This window comes from Chelonoidis abingdonii, chromosome 1 (genome assembly GCF_003597395.2).
Source record: "Chelonoidis abingdonii isolate Lonesome George chromosome 1, CheloAbing_2.0, whole genome shotgun sequence".
NCBI lineage: Eukaryota > Metazoa > Chordata > Testudines > Testudinidae > Chelonoidis > Chelonoidis abingdonii.
In genome coordinates, this window is record NC_133769.1 from 128,854,182 (window position 1) to 128,874,693 (window position 20,512).

Genomic DNA, 20,512 nt, shown 5'->3' on the forward strand with positions numbered 1-20,512 from the left:
CCCAGGTCCTGGCCACTGGTCCGGGGGGCTCTGCATTTTAATTTAATTTTAAATGAAGCTTCTTAAGCATTTTAAAAACCTTGTTTACTTTACATACAACAATTGTTCAGTTATATATTATAGACTTATAGAAAGAGACCTTCTAAAAACATTAAAATGTATTACTGGCATGCAAAACCTTAAATCAGAATGAATAAATGAAGATTTGGCACAGCACTTCTGAAAGGTTGCTGACCCCTGTTCTAGAATGTGCATACAGGCACTTGATTTGTGCATACAGACTGCAATCATTTGTGCCGATCAAGTAAAATCACCAAAATCTGATTCTCTCTTTTAGAGACACCAAGAAATTGGATCCCTCTAGCAAATTGTGAGTAAAAGTTTAGAAGTCAAGTTCAGGCCATTTTTAAAACTTGTCCTTCTAGGGTGTGTTGACTGACTAAACAAAACTATATCAGGACCTGAACCAAATCCCAGTATCCTCAAATATGAAAATACAAACCTGAAGCCAAATGTTGTGGCTTGAGCCCAGATCAGGACTGAAAATACTTCATTTCAGAGTTCCTCTGGGTTTAGTGTCCTGAACACCTCAGTGTAGCAGTAGGTCACTGCAGCTCTGCCCAAATGAACAAAATTAAGGGCTACTTGATGCCACAGCACTTACAAAAGGTTTAAAGATATTACTAATTGACTGGAATTTCATAATATCCTTCTTAAGAGCATTCAGTGTACAGCTATTTAAATCAATTGTACAAAGTTATGACAGCCTACTTGAGACCACAGTTTTCCTCTGCAAATCTAGCCCCAAGTATAACGTAGGTGTGGGGACACTGAGCATTGCCACACTTAACTCCCAGATGCCTATAAAACCACTAGGATTCACAAAGCCTGAGTCTGGCACCTTTTTGTCCAGGAAGGAATGGAGGGAGATAGTCTGCTGGCTTTTGTGACCCCCAAATCACCTAGATGGCTCACCAAGGAGAGGGCTGTGTCCTAAGCTTTGCTTCTTTTGTGGAAATAGATCCCAAAATCTGAGCTGCAGGGGGACACCTCCCTCTGCTTGAGATTCTCAGCTGCAAACCCTCCCTTGGAGTTAGGTTGGCTATTTTGTTTTGCGAGGGGCATGGAGGACACCCTCCCGCAGTCCCCCAACTCAGTATATAGGAGACTCACCTGGGATGTGGGAGACTCCCAGGTCAGGTCCCTTCTTTCCTCAGGGGGGTGGTGGGGGATTTGGACAGGGATATGCACTTCTCGGATGAGTATCCTCATCACTGAGCTATGGGATAGTCTCATGTGGGGCTCCCTCAGTCTCTTCTGTTGAAGCTGTTTTGCTGTGGCTACGTAAACTATCACTGGAGGAGGTGAACTCAACCCTGGGTCACCCACCTCCTGGCTGAGTGCTCTAACCACCAGACTACAGAGTCATTCTCAGGCTCTCTTTCTGGCCTAATGACTCTGGAGGATGGACTTGAACTGGGGCAGGGGGGTCCTCATCTCCTACATCCCAGGTGAGTACCTGAACCACTGGGCTAGAAGTAATGAGGGAGGTTGTCCTCCTCACAACCATAAGCTGTCTTGTGTGAGCCCTCACGCATGGCCTGGTCTGGTATGTGGCCTTTGAAAATGCCTACTGGATTGGGCCTGCAAGCAAGTTAGGCAGAGGATGACTGTCTTGTGCATAGCTCTGGGGCTTGGGTGTCCAGCTATCTAGAGGGAGGTGGCAGTGCACGTGCTCAGTTAGAAATATAGGCATCTTTTGGAACTCAAGAACCAAGTGAGTTTAGGTGCCTACAGGGTTTGGTGGCAACTGAGTGGGATTCACAAAGTCCCACTGGGACCTGATTCTGGGATTTAAGTGCCTAAAGTGACAGGGCTGGATTCACAAAGGGATTTTTGAGCCTTAGTATCAAATGTTATTGGGGAGCTAATCTATAACACAAAGTTCGAGGGGGGGGAGGCAGAAAGGGGGGAAAAAAATACAGGCTGGTGACTTGAGCCCAGTCCTACAACTGGATCCACCTGGATGAAACTCACCCCCTCCCCCAATCTGCAAGCAAAATCAATCAGATTCTAATGGTGCTTCATGTAAGCACAGCAGTCTACCCTCACAGATCCAATTGCAGGATCAAGGCCTAGGTTTGGTGGTCTGCTTCTCTTCCCACTTTGAGTTTCTTCAAAATTTGCTTGTTTAATAGATCTTACTGAGATTTAAAATCAAGCCAAGTCTGAAAATTGTTTGTAATGTGCTATGACGTGCTGCATGTAGTGCTTAAGAAATTCCTGTTATATATTTGTAAATAAAGGCATTTTATGGTGCAAATGCAACCAGGTGCTTGCATTGCAACATTTAGTGATGTCAATAGGTGGAAAAACAGTGCAGGAGGATATGTTATGTTTGCCTTTGTTTTGGGGGACTTGTTGGAGCTGGGTAGGCTAATTGCAGGATGGGCCAGAAGAATATAGAAATTGGGTGCGGAAGGCACTAGGTGTGCTCGTTAGCTGTTCGAAGCCACTTAAGTGACTTCCATATGCCTGGCAGGACACACTCAGAGTTGCTTTCTGAGAATGGAACCAAGGGGAGAGGGAGGAATTGAGGATGAAGAAGAGAAGGAATCAGACTTAAAGAATCTGGTATGGCACAGCACAAGGACTAGAAGGGTCTGTTGTAAGGACTGTGGTCCTAGACTGTACTCCTCTCTTGAATGTAAAGTGCAGGCTCCCTCTTTCAACTGCAGCAGCAGACTAGAACTTGCCGCGGGCTGTGCAAATTGCAGGCTGTCATTGCAAGGACTTGGAGGATGTTTGAAGGCAGCTGTGGGACTATTGCTTGTTTCCCAGACTTTAAGGAGCCTGCATGCCTCACAGAAAGCTTGGAAACTCTTCTACACAGACTGAAAAGGGTAAAACGCTCCCTTGGGGCTCTTCTCCAGGAGGAATCTATGTACATGCACATAATTATATTTTTGCATTTGAACTAGTGATAACAAGTACAAAACCTGGGGCAGAGGAAGTATCCCCAAAAGTGTTGTGAAAATTGACAATAATTCTAACAGTTGTTTCAAGGGTTATAAGTACAGCTATGTGTTCATATATAGATTTAGTAAACATTTTCCTTTAGAGACTGTTTGCTCTCCTATCAGACTTTAAATCTGCATTCTATATGTCCTCAAAAGACACTACTGTGGTCTGTATAACAGCAGAAAGATAAACTGAGGTAAGGAAGGGGAAAGAAATATTACACCTGATATTAGCATCTTGCCTTCTGCAAACCTACTGCTAGAATTCTTTGACAGTGTCAACAAGCATGTGGATAAGGGTGATCCAGTTAATATAGTGTCAATGGATTTTAAAAAAGCCTTTGACAAGCTTCCCCCCCCGCCTGCCCCACTACCACCACCACCACCAAAAGCTCCTAAGCAAACAGTCATGGGATAAGAGGGAAGGTCCTCTCATGGTCAGTAACTGGTTACAAGGAAACAAAGGGTAGGAATAAGTGGTCAGTTTTCAGAGTGGGGAGAGGTAAATAATAGGATCAGCCAAGGGTTTGTACTGGAACCAGTGCTGTTCAACATATTCTCAAATGTTCTGGAAAAGGAGGTAAACAGTGGGGTGGCAAAGTTTTCAGGTGAACAAAATTATTCAAAATAGTTAAGTCCAAAGCTGACTGAAGACTTGCAAAGGGATCTCGCAAAACTGCGTGATTTGGTGACAAAATGGCAGATTACCAACGAGCCTTACTTTGAATTTAAACATAATTAGCTGCTGCCACTCAAAGAGATCTTGATGTTATTGTGGATAGCTCGATGTGCAGCAGCTGTCAAAAAAGCTAAAAGTGTTAGGAACCATTAGGAGAGTGATAGATAAGACACAAAATATCATAATGCCACTATATAAATCTATGTTATGCCCACACCTTGAATAGTACATACAGTTCTGGTCGCCCCATCTAAAAAAATATTAGAATTGGCAAAAGCATTGAAAAGGGCAATAAAAATTACTAGAGGTATGAAACAGCTTCCATATGAGGAGGAATTAGAAAGACTGGGATTGGTCATCTTAGAAAAGATGTCTATGGGGCATATGATGTCTATAAAATCATGAATTTTGTGGAGAAAGTGAATAAGGAAGTTTTACCCCTTCATGTAACAAGAACTGGGGTAACCTGACTGAAATGAATTGGCAGCAAGTTTAAAACATAAGGAAATACTACTTTACACAATGCAGAGTCACACTGTGGAACTCATTGCCAAGGGATTTGTGAAGGCCAAAGGTATAACTGGGTTCAAAAAAGAATCCGATCTATCAATGGCCAATAGCCAAGTGGTCAGGAATGCAACTCCATGCTCTGTGTGTCCCTAAACTCCTGACTGTCAGAAGTTGGGACTGGTTGAGGCCAGATCACTCAGTAATTGTCCTGTTCTGTTCATTACCTCCGAGGCATCTGGCACTGGCCACTGTTGGAAGACAGGATTCTGAGCTAGATGGACCATTAGTCTGACCATTATTATGTTCTTATAAGCACATGATGGTGAGTGTCCTACCTTAATGCTAACATTCTAAATGAGAAATCCTGGACAAATAATCTCAACGTTGCATTCTATACGTTCTCAATGGTTGCTTTCCCAGCCTTAAAAGAGAGAGGTGATAAGAATATTCTCTTGTGTAAAGAGAAAGGTAATAGTTGGCTCTTTTTGTAGCTACTTTGAAATTGCAAGGTTTATAAAGAAAAGGCACAAGACAAATTTCAACTTTCTGCTTGAAGCCAGAAAAGTACAGAGTACAGATAGAATAGGCAAGTATGAAGTGATAACAACATGCTTCTAATTTTAAAATTCCTTGAGCTTGAATTCATTTAGTTGCTCATACCTATTTCAGTAAATTTCATAAAGGAAGTATACAGAATGCTCAGTCTGATTGTACGAAATAGGAATCATATGGTCAGTGGTTCTTATAGGCTTTCTGGGAGAAAGAAAAGGTCAGTAGACCTAAATCTGTTTTCTTTACTTAAAAATAATTGGTTGCAGTCTGTAGAGGACAGACAGGCTGTTCCAAAGATGATATTCCACCCTTTATCACAGCAATGATAACTGCATAAGACAAGGAGTCTAACTCTTCCTTAAACCACACCTGGTCAAACGCACTGAAGTAGTTTTCAGTGTGGCTGAAGTTGAGGAACTAATCTGCCCACAGTTGTGGATAGAGAACAAACTGCAGATCTTTTTAGGATCAACATTTCTCAGAAATAGAAACCTAAAGTTAATCTCCTAAACCTATATCATTTGCCTAATTTTTTTTCCAGAAGCCTTGAGTACCTAATGGTGCCTGTATGGGCTTAGTCTAAAATTAATCTTTTTTTTTTTTTTAAATCTTCATCTAGATTAGTCTTAAATTGGAGAAACAAAGTTACTCTTATGACATTTATGAAAAAGCCCCATAAAACAGTATATCCTTGCTACTGCATTTTTAAATAATTCTTTAGACTAACAGTTCTACACATGCTTAAGAATTCTACACGATATTTTCAAAATTATACAGAAACCATCATGTTTGTTAAATTTTTAAACAGGATTCATCCATATGTTGTCTCACTTTTCTGAGAGTGACTTTCTAAAACTAAGTCTGAAGCAAAATTGGTATTTTCCTCACCATGCTCCAATACATCATTTCTTAACCCTTGACCACAGCTTCCATTTACACCAGTTCCTCTAGCTCACAGAGGTAACTTTGGCTGTTTTTTCTGGCCTACTTTCTTTGAAAAAACACATTGAAAAATAGTGGGTTGTTTCTCTCCATCAAACACTTGTATATAAAACGTCCCAAACTGAAGAATCTCTATGGTGTGTGTCTTCTAGGTAGATCATATTAGATTACTTCCACCAAGCATTACTCTGAAGGGACCTTTCAGCCACCTCATGTGCTCTGATTATTTGATGGATGACTCTCCACAATAGAAGTCTCGGACAAGAAGAGATGTCTGACAATGAATCTTCCTATGCATAACTAGAAAGTTCAATTTGGAAATGCAATATATCTTCTAAAAATGTCAATTGTTTTTCAGTGCTTATGAAAGATATCTGAGTGATGTCCTCTATAAGTCTAAGATGCTGAGCATTTTCAATTCCTATTGACCTCAAGAACTTGAGCACCATCACAACACTTATTGAACAGTTAAGCCCTGTATCCACAGGACAAGTATAGCAGAAAGGGCAGTGAAAGCTGTTCCCTTCTGCTGAGATAACAACATGACATTACGCTAGAGGTGGGTAAACTACAGCCCACGAGCCACATCCAGCCCACGGGACCCTCCTGCCTGGCCCCTGAGCTCCTGGACTAAGAGGCTCGCCCCCGGCCCCTCCCCTGCTGTTCACCCTCCCCTGCAGCCTCAACTTGCCCTGCTGCTGGCACAATGCTCTGGGTGGTAGGCAGGGCCGGCGCTAGGATTTCTGATGCCCTAGGCGCCGGGACATTTCGCCGCCCCCTGCGTGGGTCTTGCGGCTCTGGCGGAGCTGCCGCAGGCATGCCTGCGGCAGTCCCGGAGCCGGGCCCCTACCCGGGGGGGGGGCGCGCCCGGCTGCCGGCCGCGGGGTGGCTCCGACCGGGGATGCCCGGCTGCGCGGCTGCGCGCATGACCCCGGGGGCGCTAAGCGCCGGCTGCAGGCAGCTTGGCTGCTGGCAGCTAGACTACGCAGGAGGCCGCTGCACAATTAAATAAAATTGGGGGGCCCCGCTTTTTGGCGCCCGCACCAATCTTGGCTGCTCTAGGCACGACTCTAGTTCATCCCAAGATAGGATGACCTGGCCCTGGGTGTAGGGCTACAAGCTCTCAAGCTCGCAGCAGCTGCAGAGAGATGCTTGACCTGCACGGCTTTGTGCTGTGTGTTTGTCGCTTGGATTTGTATGGCTGTCAAGTGCCATAGTTTCTCAACCAAATGCTTCTGCCACAAGTTGGGTTAAGGAGAGCACGAGAGCCAAGGTCGCGGTTTGCGAATAGAGGGCAGGGGTGATGGTAGGGTCGTGGTCAGGGGGTTGGAAGGGTGTGCGCATAGAGGTGTTGAGCATGCACCGAAGGCGGAGAATTGAATGGAGTCAGAGTGGTCTGGGATAGGGTGGGGCAGTAAGGATGAGACAGGGCCGCTGGGCATGGGCCCGATTGCGACAGGCGGCAGTTAGGGAAGGGAGAGGTGTGTTGGGATAGCGGGCAGGGTCCGGGGAGTTTGCAGGAATGAGAGTAGGGTTTGGATGGGGGCGGGAGGTGTTTGGAGGCAAGAGTCAGGATATGGGGTCTGGGCAGTCTGGAACGGTTGGGTTGAGGGGCCGCAGTCCTGGATGGGGGGGGAAGGGATGGACGAACACCCCTCTGCCTGGCTCAGTGCAAAGTTGCCTGCCTGCTTATCTGCAGCCCACTAGGGTGACCAGACAGCAAGTGTGAAAAATTGGGACAGGGGGTGGGGTAATAGGAGCCTATAAGAGAGAGACCCAAAAATTGGGACTGGCCCTATAAAATCGGGACATCTGGTCACCCTATCTTCCACTGACATCAATGGGAGTTCCATGCACGAAGGGCAAGCAGGAACAGATTTATAATCCAGGCAACATTCCCACTGAAACTAGAACTGAGTACAGATAGCAGGATAGGGCCCTAATTTACTTATGTCAAATAGTGCCTACGGTGTGTTTATGGAAGGTAATGACACCATTACAATTCCTTTTAGGTAGTCATTTTTAAGCTTCTTACCCAAAAAAAGTCACCTCAATACAAATTTTAAAATACATTTTGTTCTAAATCCTTTTTCAAGCTTGAATTTAAAACATGATTTAACATCATAATATGTGAAATCTCCACTTGCAGTTACATTAATAGAGAACATCTGACTCCAGGAGAAAAATCACTTCTAGTTATGTTGTCACTGTTCTGTGCATTAATTCCAAGTTCCCACAGCTGTAAATCCATTGTGCTCCATGTCATAAATAAGAAATTGCATGGGCAGTAAGGAATGAGACAAGGGGCTGGATGGGGATCACAGGGGGCAGTTAGGGGACAGGGAGAAGGGGTGGTTGGATGGGGCAGGGGTCCGGGGGGGTTTGTCAGGAATGAGAGGAGGGGTTGGATGGGGTGGCAGGGAGGGGTTCTGGAGGCAAGGCAGTCAGGGAATGGGGGTTGGGGTTGGATGGGGCAGGAGTCCTGGGATGGGGGGGGGAAGGGATGGACGACAACCCCCTCCCTGGCAATCAGGCCAAAAAGTTTGCCTGCCCCTGCTTTATGCTCTAGAAGAACCACTGCTAGGACTGATGGTCCATTCAGTCCCTGACTTCTACTGAGATTCCGAACAAAAGTGCCAATGTATGCTAATGTCATAGGGAAAAGTTGTATGTGTGATGTGGGGATCTGAGTCTTGAGCCAGCAGGGCCTTTTAAGATGTGCTTAGATTTAAGCACATAGAGTAGTCACATTGGGCTGGATTTGCAAATGTACTTAGGTGCCTAAAGATGCTGACAGGTGACTACTGGGATTTTCAAAACCACCTAAGCAGGCATCTCTCTGCAACTTTAGGCACCTAAATACCTTTGAAAATCTGGCCCTTTAACTCTAATGGAAAGACTCATGTACTTAGAGTATGCATTTAATAGCTTTGCTGGGGTTGGGCCTTATACCTGAGGAATTAGGGTGAAGCCACCCAATCCATGACTTGGAATAAACATATTTTTACATACAACTCATTTATTGCATGAGTGAGTACACCAGGGGCTGGCAACCTTCAGCAGGGGACAATCAGGGTAATCCCTAGAGGATTACCCTGATGGGCTACGTGCCAAAGGCTGCCGACCCCTGTACTACACCATTACAGTACAAACAGGACTGCCGAGAGTGGGTTCGGGGCCCTGGTTAAAAATTTTTTTTCGTGCTCCCCAGCAAGGGTGGACTGGCTAAACAGGACTGACGAAGCCGGGCCCCAGGTCCCCTTCTGGAGCACCCTGGTAACTTGTACCAGCTTTTCCCCCCTCGTCAGCCCTGAGTACAAACACCCCAACTCTTCTAAAACTTTTAATTCAGCAACACACTTGCACGGCTCTGCAATGGAATATACAGAAACAAACATGTATAAAATGACAACTTTTAATAAAAAAAAAAAAAAAGTTAGTCAGCAGCAATGGACTTACACAGATTTTAATTGTCAAATAGTTAAGCTATTCCCTCTAAGGCATTGAAAGTTCATAGATGTTTATAGTTTCAATCATTTTGTATAAATATGTTATTGATACTTGCATAGGAATAAGACATCTTGGCTTCATTAAACAAAGACATACATACAAATGTGTATAAAAGTGATTTTACCCCACCCCATTATCTTCCATGAATTCATCAATGGGGGGTGGTTGGTGTGTGTGGTGTTTTTTTTTTTTGTTTGTTTTTTGTTTTTTTTAACCCTTAAAGGCCTGGAAATTGGTCCTGCAGTTGTTAATCATGTAAGTGTCCCCTGTTGAAGTTAATGGGACTACTTGCCTGTGTAAGGATTACTCATGTGAGTAAGGGCTGCAGTGACCTTCCAGCAGAAGTAGTAAGCATGTCAAACACAAGCGAAAGATATATTTACAATCTGTGCAAGTAGCATTTTCTACTCTTATTGATTAAGGAGGTCTCTCTCAGAAGCAATAAACATCAGAAAGGCACTGGGGCAAACATTAGCTGGTGTCTATTACAACTTCTTTCTTTCCAGTTTTAGATCTCATCTAAACAGCAGTGTTGTAATAGATGAGTTCTTGTTAGTGAGGATTCTGGGTAGAGAGAGTGCTTGCAGCTTGGAACTGCAGTCAGGAATTTAGTGCACAAATAAGTCTGTTCTCAAGTTTTCCAGCTCATACAGCAAAAACCTCCCTTCTTGTGCAATCATTTGGTTGGTTTTCTAACTGTAAACAAGTGCCAGCTACTTCCAGTATTATCCCACTCCTTCCCCCCCACACACACAAATAACAATCATAAACGTTTTAGTTCCAATAAATGTTACTTTATACAGCTGATGAGTGTAAGAAGGAATTGGTATTGAAATAGTTGACTACTTTATACAGTTTATCAAATCTAAAAATTTGGTGGGATTCTCTAACTTATACCAGTCTTACAACTTTAACTCCACTGACTTCATTATTTACACCAGGGAAAGTGAGAAGAGGAAAATCTGGCCTTCTCTAAATTTTGGTTTCATCACTGATGTAGCTGCATCAGTGTAGCTGAAGTGATACCCTAAGGCCATGTCTTACACTACAGACCTTACAGTGGCACAGCTGTACTGATGTAGCTGCGTTGCTGTAAGACCTCCCGTGTAGCCACTCTATGCCGACGGGAGAGAACTCCCCTGTCGACATAATTAAACCACCCCCAATGAGCAGCGGTAGCGATGTCTGCAGGAAAGCGTCTCCCCCTGACATAGCACTGTCCACCGGCACTTCTGTCGGTTGGGAGGGTGTTTTTGTTTTTCCTCCACACCCCTGAGCGACATACGTTTCATCAACAACAGTGTTAGTGTAGACATAGCTGCGGTGCTGCTGCAGTGCTTCAGTGTAGGCGTTCCTTATGCTGACAGGAGAGGTTCTCCTGTTGGTGTAGGTAATCTACCTCCCTGAGAGGCAGTAGCTAGGTCAATGGAAGAATGCTTCCATCAACCTAGTGCTGTCTAGACAGGGACTTAGGTTGGCTTGACAATGCTGCCCAGGTGTGTGGATCTTTCCCATCCCTGACTGTGGTAGTTAAACTGACCTAATTTTCTAGTGCACACCAGGCCTCAGTACAAATGCAATCCAGTGGTGTAAACCACAACTGATCCTGGTGCAGCTTATCTTGGTTTCAAGCAAGTCATGGTTTATACTTGTCCACTGCATCTACTCTAGTTGTTTGCACCACAACAGCTATATTGGAGGCTGCAAACCCCAGTGTAGGGCTCTAGCATGTCACTTATACAAGCCTTAGAGGTTCATCATTTTTAATTAGTGAAGCCCAAATCATACTATTCCATGTTTGAAGCCTCTCAGAAAGGAAAAGAGGCTCCCTTCATGGAGCTTCTATTGCACCCTCCTCAGGGTGAGGGGTTTGTGGCCTTATGGATCTATCATAAGGTGCAAACTCCTAGCTGTATAGTCTGAGGCTCTCCGAAGAAGGTAAACTTCACCCCTGTAGATCCTGCTCATTCATGTAGAGTGGCACACAATGGTACACATTGTGTGTAACACACATGTGGATACCACTGCACACAGACTAGGCTCAAGTTGGGATCTGCATTTCTGATAGGGAAATAGACTTCCAGGATCAAGCTGTGTTTAGTGCCTCTCAGAATTAAGCCCGTGTCAGGACCTGTAGAGTGTCAAAGTGCTGAAGACCCATACAGAGCTCCCTTTTTGAAACTGAGGCCCTAAAATTTCCCTTTATCCCATGTGAAAGATATGGCTGTTCCTGGAAGCCATAAAATGGTGTGGAGTGTGTGTATGTAATTAGAGGAGAGAGAAGTCCCATCTTTTTTTTCCAGTCCTGCCAGTTCTCACCTGACTTGCTTTTATAACAGTAACATTTACCTATTTTTTTTTAAAATTGATCAAACTTTTTGACCAAACAAAGGCTTTTTAATGAAAACTAGAAAAATCCATTTCTGCTTTAAAAATGAACTTTCTTGGCTTGTCAGTGATTGAAAACTGTAAGTCTTTTGACATTAATTTTTGATTTTCCTTTTTTGCCCCTGAAATTTTGTGGGGAGGGCGGCAGAGAAATGATTTCCCAAGCAGCTCTAATGAATGCCTCTTTAAATCCCTTACTGATGCCTGCTAAATACCCTGCTCTTAAAAATTAAAGGGGAGACTTTTCAAAGGCACAAAGGGCAGTTAGATCCTAATGCCTATTGATTTTCAAAGGGATTTAAGTCCCCCACTCCCATCTGTACCTTGAAAACCTCCCCCAAGGCTAAAAGTCTCTTGGAGTTTAACAAACCTTGTAACTTTCAAACTACTAGAATAATATAGCTGAAAAGTGCAATCTTGCAGCTGGACACTACAGTCCTGTTTTGAGGGCCCAATCCAACAAGATCATCTTCCACTAGGGTGACCAGACAGCAAGTGTGAAAAATTGGGACAGGGGGTGGGGTAATAGGAGCCTATAAGAGAGAGACCCAAAAATTGGGACTGGCCCTATAAAATCGGGACATCTGGTCACCCTATCTTCCACTGACATCAATGGGAGTTCCATGCACGAAGGGCAAGCAGGAACAGATTTATAATCCAGGCAACATTCCCACTGAAACTAGAACTGAGTACAGATAGCAGGATAGGGCCCTAATTTACTTATGTCAAATAGTGCCTACGGTGTGTTTATGGAAGGTAATGACACCATTACAATTCCTTTTAGGTAGTCATTTTTAAGCTTCTTACCCAAAAAAAGTCACCTCAATACAAATTTTAAAATACATTTTGTTCTAAATCCTTTTTCAAGCTTGAATTTAAAACATGATTTAACATCATAATATGTGAAATCTCCACTTGCAGTTACATTAATAGAGAACATCTGACTCCAGGAGAAAAATCACTTCTAGTTATGTTGTCACTGTTCTGTGCATTAATTCCAAGTTCCCACAGCTGTAAATCCATTGTGCTCCATGTCATAAATAAGAAATTGCATGATGACAGTTAAAATTCAAAAGCACTAATGCTTTTCTTTGCCACTTTTTTTTTTGTCTAAGCATAGGGTTTTTTTGCCTCTAACAGAAGCTAACTTGCAGTGATGTTATAACACCTCCTGCTGATGTATTTATGGTAATATTTAAAAAAAAAGTAAATACAAGCAAATATAACAGATGTTGCTATTTGGTAAATAAAACAAGAAATAACTTCTGATTCTGAAAAGGGCTGCTGCATTTGTGGTGGTAAACTATTCCTCCTCCCTCACACCTTGGTTATTCCATTACTTTGAGGAGAAATCTTAAATTAACTTTAAGAACGCAGCCAAATAATGCCCTGATTTGCATTGTATACAGTTCCCATTGAAGCCAATTGAGTTGCAGAATGTAAACCCAGCAGAGTTTAGCCTGCAGAATGAATACAGAAGAACTCCCTTGTATTTCCTGCATTCTAGGTTTTGGTCCCTTTCAACCATGGAAAAACAGTTACAAATTGTTCCCAGAGCTAAACCACTTAACATCTTGGCACTTGGTTGTTTTTAACTTTGCAACAATAGGCACTGTTCACTCCTCTCAATCTCAGCTTTTTATTCTATAATCAAGCAGGAATACCAATGAAAGGCTAGTCACGGCTTCTCCTCATGGTATCAGTGTGGTGGCATGTGATGATTCACAAGGGGTGTGTTTGATCCAAGAAAGCCCAGCCTCTGCTTATTTTTTCTTTGTTCTGTCATCTAAGGTGGAAAGGGAGATAAAGATGAGAGGTTTTTGACTATTATTTAGCAGCAGCACATGCAATTACAGTGCAACAGCATTAGAAGGGCATTTTTGCAAAGTACATGTAAGCAAAATGACTGCAATTTTTTCATCATTAAAAACTGAGTACAGGATTTCTTTGAAGTATGAGAGTGTGTCATGCGAAGAATGGACTTATGTGTGCGTGAAGGGGTAGGAGAACAGGTACAGGCTGTAACTTCAGAGAGCTGAACTAAACAATTTCGATTAGTTTGCAGCTATTTCCTATACAAAGCTCAACAAAAAAATGTGACTTGTACGTAATAGTGCAGTCACATTATCTAGTAACTGGATTCCCCCTATCTGGCTGTTAGGGTTTCAAAATTCAATTTCTTGCTTACCTGTTCTCTAGTTGTGTTAACGGAATAAAAACTCTTTCCAGAACCGTATCTGTGCTCCTACTCTAAGCTTTGAGTCAGGAATAAAACATTTCTGAGACAAGCCTCTTATACAAAAGGGTCCTGACCATGACCCAAGACAAAATCTAGTTCTCTAAATGTGTTCATATGTCCATTTTCTACCCAGCTCAAAAACACTTACCTGTTCCTTGAGCTCAGCAAGCTGACCAGACAGTTGTTTTACAAGACTCATGGTTGATTCCAACTTTTCTTGCAGGTTTCTAATTTCATTTTGCTCATTGTCACCTTCACTGCTAACCAGGGACATGGCTCGCATTCGAGGGAACCAGTCCAAATTCTTCTCCTACATGTGAATATATTAAAAAAAAAAAAAAAAAAAAAAAAATTAATCTGGGTTTATCTAATGCTATTAGCCTGAAGTTCCAGAAAGAGAATCATTCGGGTTTCTACTGCATTTGATGCACAGCACGAGAGATTAAGAAACATTAAAACACGAAATTACAATATTTTACACTATTAAATGTTTTCTGTCTGCAAAGAAAAGAGCTAGGGGAAAAATCCTGGCTGCACTGAGGTCACTGACTAAATTCCCATTGACTTCAATGAGGCCAGATTTTTCATCCCAAACCGCCTTATCCTTGGAATCCAACTTTTATGTATATTCTATCTATAAATATAGACCACTGCTCACCCTTAGGGTGGCACAGAGGAATACAGCGGGTGGGGGCAGTGCCATGTGGCAGGGCCAGGACCAGCCTCCATGGGGGGGGCAGAGAGGGCGCACCATGCTTCCAGCCTCACTCTGCCTCTAGCCTTGGTCCTCCCTTAGCCCCAGTTCGGCCCAAACAAAGCCCTGCTCTGCCTCCAGGCCCAGATCTGCCCCACTCCCTCTCCACTGCCAGGCCAGTTCCAAACCCAGATGTGGCTCCACTCCACCCCCTGCATCCAGCTGGGCTCTGCCCTCATTCCGGATCCACCCCTAGCTGCCGCTCCACTCTTCTCCCAGCCAGGCTTTGCCCTCATTCCTTCTCTGCCCCTAGACCAGCTCTGCCCCCACCTGCAGCTCCTCCCCCATCCCCAGCTCTGCAGTCAGCCCAAGCTCCTCTGCTGAGGAAGCCTTGACTGTGCAGTAATTGAGGGGGAAGGGTGCAGACAGATTAATTTACTGGTAAGGGAGGTGTGACTGAAAAAGTCAGAGCACCACTGATCTAGACAGTGTGGGGAAAAAAAAAAAAAAAAGTAATGAGTGGGATATGGAAGATGGGGTGGAATAGCATAAAGGGTATTTTTGAGCATTCATCTGGGATGGCTGCACTGTTCTTGAGTATGCATGCAGGATATAATGGATATATATGGGGGGGGGGGAATTCTGCCCTGTGTGGGGAATGGGAAGAGGAGCCCAAAAGTCCTGCAGTTTTAGAGCAGGATTACAGTCCAGTGTTCCTTAAATGGGAAACTGGTTCTCCTGTCTGGTGGTATGTTGCATTACAGGGGCTCTGTTCCACACACAAGTGGGTTAGATCAAAGCCGTACCTCTTGGCAGCAGGTCAGTGTAGTGGCATGCATGTGGGACCTTTTTAAAGGACAACAAGATGTGCTCTAGAGCAGGTTCCTTCCAGACTCCCATTACACCCTACAGTAGCAGGAAGCCTTAGGGACCCTCCACCCAGCTAGATCTATTTTCCCCAGATGAGGGCTGCTTACTCTGGAGCCTAAACCAACCCAAGATGCTCTGGAGCCCAGAGCTGTCCCGCTTATATTGTTAAGTTTTGCTCTTTGAAGAACATGCAGGTGAAGGAGAACAGACTCTGCTAGTCTTTTATTTTGGCTGCACCATGAAAATCCAGAAGTAAACTTGAAACCCTCAGGGTTTGTTTCTCTGCTTAATCTGAGGTTTCTAATACATTTCTGTCCAGCTGTTCCTGGTCCTGTCACACTAAAACTACAAAATGCAAAGGGAATAAGACTGTGCAGCTTCATTACATTTTGTAGTACCTAGCTGTCAGTCACACATGCTTGTGAAATGTAGCCTTCCCTGGTTCTGTGCTTTGTAAACATAGGGATCTCATGATGATTTATTGTGCCTGCACAATTCACTTTTCTGTGGGTGATAATTCATTCAAATCACAATCTTATTTCACCAGCTTTGTTGATGAGTTTTAATTGAACACAGATTGCATGGTATTTTCAGTTCCATGATTCAGATATATACACTTACGATTATAAGATTAACATTAATTTTCCATGAATATTCTAGTATTCAAAGAACTTCAGCATATACTTTAACTGAAAGGACAATCTTGTACTTAAAATCAAACTCATGTGAAAGTGCACTGCTGGACTGATGCCTATTTTTTGCAAATACATCTGGCCATAAACTTGTCTGACAGAATAGTTGCAGAACGCAAATTCAAAAGTGGTGCAGCAAACCCCACTGAAGCTACTTCCATTTTGATTGGAATATTCCTGGAAAACTGTCACATTTTTATCTGTTAGTGTCTCTCACTTGAAGAGTCTGAGATTACGAAACACAGTAGTGCATTATCATAGAAGGCAGCAAATAGATGTGGTACCTACTCGCTTTTGCTAAGGCAGAGAATCAAAGTAAACGTTCTTGACCAAGTTTGGCAAGATGGGAGTCATTTCAGACTTGTTGCTCTTGTACTGCTGAGCACTGATGCCAGTGTTGTGAAATGCCCATTATTCTTCCTATTCTCTGCTTCTCCAAAATACAATCCTTTGTTTGATTTGTGGTTTTTTTTTTTTTTTTTTGGGGGTGGTGGTGGAGGGGGAAGAGTAGGTGGGGCTGAAGTACATAGCACTCTGCAGTAGCTGAAGATTGGGGAGTGGTCCCTATGGGTTCTTTACTGCTCACATAATTTAGAGCAGCTCTAAATCACTTCAGCCCTAGGATCAGTGAAAGTGGGCTAAGAGCCCCTCCTGTCCTCAGCTTTGTTTCTACAGTGTGCCAGCCCTGGCCAGTAAAGCTGTGGAAAAACGCTTAACAAAACCCATTTCAGCTGGCTGTGGCCTTAATTACAAACTAGGAGACTTGGACAAAATCAAGCCAAAAGGTCGGTTGAGGACTGAAAGCTTGGACTGTTCTGAGAGGACCAGAGCCAGCTGATGCATTTGCATGGAAAAGTGACCCTGTGAAGTGAAACTGTTGACTTTTTTGCACAGCACTTCCTGGCAGTCCAAGAAGAGATGAGTCAAACAACTGAACACAGGTCTCTCATTTGGCAGTTCAGACCTCTATCTACAGAGCAGGGAGAATATTGCTCTTTGGCTGCTGACTCCACACAGAGGCTAATGTTACCCCGTCCACAGTCAGGGCCGCCCAGAGGATTCAGCAATTTCAGGGGCCCCTTCTATTTAAAAAAAAATAAAAAATTGCAATACTATATTCTTGTGGGGGCCGCTGTGGGGCCCAGGGCAAATTGCTCCACTTGCGCCCCTTTCCCCCTGGGAAAAATAAACATTTAAAAACCTTCCGCATGTTGGCACAAACCCAGTTTTGAGAGAACTTCTTTTCAAGTCACTTTTACAAGGAATCACTGGTTCTCAGCATCAGCTAGTGCTAAAAGGCACTAAAGCTCATTAAAAGGGCTGAATGAATATTTTCCATCAAAACTTTGTTTGGATCAAAAACTAGGGGTTTTTAAAAAGCAGAAAAAAATCATAGACAATGTCTGCTTTCCTTCAAAATTTGTTTTTTTAATTGAAAAACTGAAATCAGTCTGCCAAAACCTGAACATGGTTTGGGGTTTCAGAAGTGTGTTGCCAAATCTTTGCTGCTTGCTGTGTTTGATTAATTAAAGAAATCAATAAAAAAAAATCTGCTTAAAATAAATCCAAAACTCTTGAACCACCTCAGCTTGTGACCAAACACCTGAGCCCATCCAGTCAGAGATTTTTCCAGGTTTCTGATACTCTGCTGGCTTCCTTGACTCATAACTGTCTCCTCTAACTTTGGGTCATTTAGTTTAGAACAAAGAACAGCCATACTAGGTCAGATCAATGGTCCATCCAGCGCAGTATCCTGTCTACTGACAGTGGTCAATGCCAAGTGCCCCAGAGGGAGTGAAACCTAACAGGTAATGATCAAGTGATCTCTCTCCTGCCATCCATCTCCACCCTGTGACAAACAGAGGTAGGGACACCATTCTTACCCATCCTGGCTAATAGCCATTAATGGACTAGATAAATTCATGGAGGTTGTTTCCTAGAGACTGCCTCCATGGGGTCCCTCAAAAACTGGAGATGGTTACTATGGGTTTGTCTTCAGTATAACTTATGTACATACTCCACGAACTGAGCATTTGAGCTTGTTCCAGAATCTGGGATGAGCCTATGTTGTGAAAACTGAATGCTCAAATAGCACATGCATGTGAATGAACAAAGGGTGCTAACGTTAAATTAATCCAGGGGGTCTCCAACTGGGGGTCGGGGTCACGAAGTTATTACTGGGGGTCACAAGCTGTCAGCTTCCACCTCAGACCCTGCTTTGCCTCCAGCATTTAATCATGTTAAAATATAAAAAAAAAATTTAATTTATATGGGGGGTCGCACTCAGAGGTTTGCTATGTGAAAGGGGTCCACCAGCACAAACATTTGAGAACCACTGAATTAACCCCTCTAGAGCCTTGGGGAATCCGGCGGGGGGAGTCCCCTTGGTAGGGTTGGGAAGGAAGCAGGTGGTGCAGGATATTGCTCTTCTCATGTATTCCCTCCCCCATGGCTCTCTTGGCTCTATCACTATTAAAGTGGCTAATTTTAAATGAAGCTACCCTCCCTGACATGAATCTCCCTATGGCACTGAAATTAAATGTAGACTATATTTGACATTTGAGAAGTGAAAGGGATGGTAGCCCTAAGAGAAAAAAATAACAGCTTGGCTCTTTTGTGTTAAATAGCTGTCTGCAAGCCTCAAAACTGCTGAATGAGCTTTGGGGCGGCACAGCGCCTTCCCTACCCTAAACAGCCTGGTCCTGCCCCTATCCAACCCCCACCCACTTCCTGCCCCCTCAGAATCCCCGACCCATCCTGCTCCTTGTGCCCTAACTGCTCCGACCCCTATCCTCCACCCCGCTCCCAACAAGTCCTGTCAGAGCCCTGGAATGCCCATGATCAACCCCCTGTTCCCTGACTGCTCCACCCCCCGCTCCCAACAAGTCCTGTCAGAGCCCTGGAATGCCCATGATCCAACCCCCTGTTCCCTGATCTGCTCCACCCCCCTCCCCGAACCTTTGCCCCCTCTCTATGACCTGACTGTCCCAGGACTCCCTGTCCCTTATCCAAACCCTCCTGGCCCCCTTACCATGCTGCTTACCCCCGCCTCCCTCCTCTCCCAGAGCCTCAGCGCACTGCGTCCAGGAGTGGCCCTGGACAGCGCTGCAGCGATGTGGCTCCATTGGGAGCTCAGCTCCTGCTGGTTGGCCACAGCTCACAGCCCCGCGCCCTTACCATGTGGCTCTGAGCGGAAGGAGCTCAGGCCCCGGCCGAGCCACACTGCATTAGCTTTGTCCAGGGCTGCTCCTGGACGTGACATGCTGCGGCGCCAGGGGATGGGGGAAGGTGGGGCCAGGGGGAGCCTCAGACATCCAATTGCCCCACTTGCCCCCCTCCCAGTACAGTCAAACTGTGCATTTTTATATCTCAAAACTTTAAGTGCATTTGAAATTCATCAGAACAGTAGGAAATACATTCTGTTCCATCAGTCACTTATTTATAAATATATGCTTTGAGTAGGCTGAATCTCATAACACGTGGTTATTTAAATTCCCTTGCTGAACTGTTTACTTCTGTTGGTCAATATTAACTCACTTTCTCAATGCACTGTGAATTGCAAAGTTTTATCACAAGATAGTGTGAAAAGATGGTCCAGGGCATGGATGCTGCCCTATTCTGTGATGCTATCAGTATGGAGCACTATAGCACTTGCTAATGGAGACTAAATAATGCATCACAAAACTCTAGAAGATTTCAAAATGCAAATTGCAGAGGTTTCTTTGCAGACAGGGTTTATAATGAAATTTCTACACTAGTGCTGGAAGACTGGCACACTGATTGCTTATGTATGTTAGTTATTTTTACCTTCAGTTGATTGTTTGCCAGTTAACTCTTTTCTGTAAAGGCTAGGTTGAATGCTACTCCTTGACATTTGCTCTGGAGCTCAGCCTTAGGTTCACCTTGACCAGCTAACACACCTTAAAACTACAACTTTTCCCTGTCTAAACTAGGAGTGAAATCTAATTAACTTGAATGGGGGCAGGATTTCATCCTAAGACTTTAAAACTAGTATCTCTCATGCTTTAGCTATCACCTATTTTAAAAAATACATCTCTCTCCTTAGTATGGACAAGCTCTGTAGGCTATGGCCTGGTCTACACTACGCATTTAAACCGACTTTAGCAGCGTTATAACCATTGTAACGCTGTACCCATCCACACAACGAGGCCCTTTATATCGATATAAAGGCTCTTTAAATCGGTTCTGTACTCTCTCCCAACGAGAGGAGTAGCGCTAAAATCGTATTACCATATCAGATTAGGGTTAGTGTGGCCACAAATCGACGGTATTGGCCTCTGGACGGTATCTACAGTGCAGCATTGTGACTGTCTGGACAGCAATCTGAACTCGGATGCAGTGGCCAGGTAGACAGGAAAAGCCCTGCAAACTTTGATTTTCATTTTTTTTTGCCCA

At 44.0% G+C, this 20,512-nt stretch overlaps 1 protein-coding gene across 1 annotated transcript in view; it reads right to left on the reverse strand.

The window, feature by feature from the left end:
• Positions 1 to 13,207: 13,207 nt before the first annotated feature.
• Positions 13,208 to 20,512, reverse strand: part of ITPR2 (inositol 1,4,5-trisphosphate receptor type 2) — a 357,167-nt gene continuing 349,862 nt past the window's right edge. The window contains exons 56-57 of the mRNA XM_032767262.2: positions 13,989 to 14,150; positions 13,208 to 13,387 (exon numbers count right to left, since the gene is read on the reverse strand). Coding sequence (XP_032623153.1) covers positions 13,301 to 13,387; positions 13,989 to 14,150 — 249 coding nt within the window. The 3' untranslated portion in view covers positions 13,208 to 13,300. The remainder of the gene's footprint in view (positions 13,388 to 13,988; positions 14,151 to 20,512) is intronic.